Raw genomic sequence first — 2,629 nt, 5'->3', positions numbered from 1 at the left:
CTATAGGGTCCCACTAACATCAATTTTCCCCACTCTCTTTCCTGGATACACTGTCCCACTGTCCCTCTCCTTTTTTTTTTTTTTTTTTTTTTTTTTAACCTTTTGCTATTAACCTTAGGTCTGCTTTAACACTAATAGCTACTCTTTCAGCAAGATTATCAAGGAGCTAAATTCATTGCAAAAACAAAACAAAAGCACTGATGTAAATTTATAGGTAAAATTACTATTTGTAGCTTCCCACCTTTCATTTTTCTACACCTACCATCTCTTTTCCAGAACTTCCAGATAAATTTTTAACTTGTTTAAAATAAAAGGACAAAGTACGTCTAGTGAAAAAAATCCCCCTCTCTGTAATTCACTCACAATAAAAGCAGAGTATTTTCTAGTTGATAACTGGGTCTTTACCCCCAAATATATTCATGTACACCAGGGATATCCAGCAAAATATAAAAATGCAAATTACCAAAAGCAAGTATCCTGGCTTGAGCACGTGAGGCCGAAAAGTGAATGAGGATCAAAGAGCCTAGAGGATTGAGGTGGGGGGCAGTGTTAAGGAAGGGCCTGTCCCAAGTGGGCAGAGTAGATGCCAGGTTCCAGGAAAACCGCACAGGGCTAATCAGTGAGGGTCAGTTAGGCCTCCTGAGAAGCTGTACAATCAAACCAAACCTATAAAAATGAGAACAATCTTGCAGAGGCACCTTGCCACTTAAGACGTCCACACTATTTTTAAAAAGTCACTCATTCATCAGCTCATGGTTAGGTCACCAAAACACTGCCAAGTTTTCAAATTACAAGTCAGGCAGAATGACAGAACAAACTCTCAAACCCTGACTTTCAGGCTCACTACTCAGTGGAGAGCTCTAAAGTCTCATGTTCCACTTTATTTCAAAAATTTTTAAGACAGGTATCCCTATCTAACCCATCATTTGGACTTCTTACTATCTTCCTGGTTTGCCACCTTTTTAACAACTGCCTAACTCTGATAGCAGAAGGATTTATGAAAGGGTGTCTCAGGGCTCCTAGGAATCCACTAAAGATTATTTTAAGGGTCATGGCGATCAGAGGGTATTACTGAAGGATGGCAGGAGTAACAAGTAGCTACCTCCAGAGCCTTAAGAGGAAAAGAATAAAGAAAAAGAGAGACTGCTTAAATTGAAAAAATAAAGCAACGTAACATTTTCACAGCATGAGGACAGCAAATAGCATGAAAAAAAGACAAGTTTCCCTGAAATTTGGTAAACTGAAGTTTTTAAAGAGAACAAAAGAGAACCACAAAAATAACCTAGAATAACTACTTTATAATCACTTACTGATTCATTCATTTGCCTCAACTCTCAGAAAAATCTCTTTAAATTCCACCATAAAACATGTCTTCACCTACTCAATTTTGTACCTGCTAATACAAGTTTCTTATTCCTTATGCAATTTGTGAAGAAAGCTCTATTTAGAAAAGATCATCCATGCAACAGGTGAGAAGGTAAAATGGTCACAGAATTCATTTTGATGCAGTTGTCTGGGCTGGTATTAGTAATTAAGAAATGGGATGATGGCCTTGGGGAAGGTCACAGATCGACCATTAGTAGGACAAGAAATCTGAAATCAGATTTGGGGGTCACTAATAAAAGTAATGAAGATTCTTACAAACTTCAGCAAGAAATGCGAGAGGCAAGCCACAACAGCTGCATGTGAGCAATGATTTAAAAAAAAAACAGAAGCAGCAATAGAGAAAATAATTAGGGCTTCCAAGGCCCTTCTTTCATTTTTAAGAACACATAAACCATGAGGAGCGTTTAAGCTATCCTCATTGGGAGGCAGACCAAATACAGCAAGAGGCAGTTCGGAAAATAGGAAGCCTATGGAAAAAAAAAAAGAGTACGGTACCTCTTGGCGCTGGTGGAGAGGAGTTTGGAGTTTTTGCTCATGCTGACTTTACTCTCCTTCTTCTTGGGGGTGTTTGTTTCTTTCTCGGTTTGCTGGTTGGAAGACGAAGATGAGGAGGAGCTGGTGCTGGCCCTCGAATCGTCATCCGACATAGCGAACCCCCCACCCCACCCCGCAAACAGCCCCTGCAGGGGGAGGGAAACAAAACAGAAACACACAAACCATGCAGCCAGTGTAAATAAGGAACTCGGGTGCTGTCAGGAGGGCACTGACCAGGGGCGCACGCGGCCGCCCACCACCCTCCACTCGCTTTTCAAAGTCTGCAGGCCCATTAAGGCTTTTGCAAATCGGACGCGGCTTGTTTATTTTTGGCCCCAAGTGGGGAACGCTGTGGGAAAACGGTCTGGAGCTAGGAGAGCGGCCCCTCCCTCGCCCCCCGGGGCTCTCCGCTGGGCAGGGAGGGAGTAGCCCGGGAGGCGAAGGAGGGCAGGGCGGGGGCGCGGGGCGCCACGGCGGGGCAGGGAGGGAAGGTCCCGGCAGCCGGCCGGCCTCGGGACCGTTTTTGTCCGCTTTCCGGGGGTCGTGGGGTGGGGGGCCGGTGGCCCGGGTGAGAGACTGTGGGGCCACGAGAGGAGTTTGGCGAGGTCGGGAAGAGAGGAGGGGCGGGAAGGAGTAAGAGAGGAAGCCGAAACAGGGGGACGGAGGCGGGGAGCGGGTGCCCGGGTGGGGGAAGGGAGAGGCCGGCGGG

At 45.6% G+C, this 2,629-nt stretch overlaps 1 protein-coding gene across 5 annotated transcripts in view; it reads right to left on the bottom strand.

Moving 5' to 3' along the window:
* UBE2E1 (ubiquitin-conjugating enzyme E2E 1) overlaps positions 1-2,218 on the bottom strand; it is a 98,644-nt gene extending 96,426 nt beyond the window's left edge. For all 5 annotated transcript variants that reach the window (XM_011974771.1, XM_011974773.1, XM_011974775.1 and 2 more), the window contains exon 1: positions 1,882-2,218. In XM_011974771.1, coding sequence (XP_011830161.1) covers positions 1,882-2,033 — 152 coding nt within the window. In that variant the 5' untranslated portion in view covers positions 2,034-2,218. The remainder of the gene's footprint in view (positions 1-1,881) is intronic.
* Between the last annotated feature and the right edge of the window lie 411 nt (positions 2,219-2,629).

This window comes from Mandrillus leucophaeus, unplaced genomic scaffold, assembly GCF_000951045.1.
Source record: "Mandrillus leucophaeus isolate KB7577 unplaced genomic scaffold, Mleu.le_1.0 Scaffold149, whole genome shotgun sequence".
NCBI lineage: Eukaryota > Metazoa > Chordata > Mammalia > Primates > Cercopithecidae > Mandrillus > Mandrillus leucophaeus.
The sequence above is the reverse complement of the archived record's forward strand: the minus strand, read 5'-3'. Positions and strand labels throughout refer to the sequence as shown.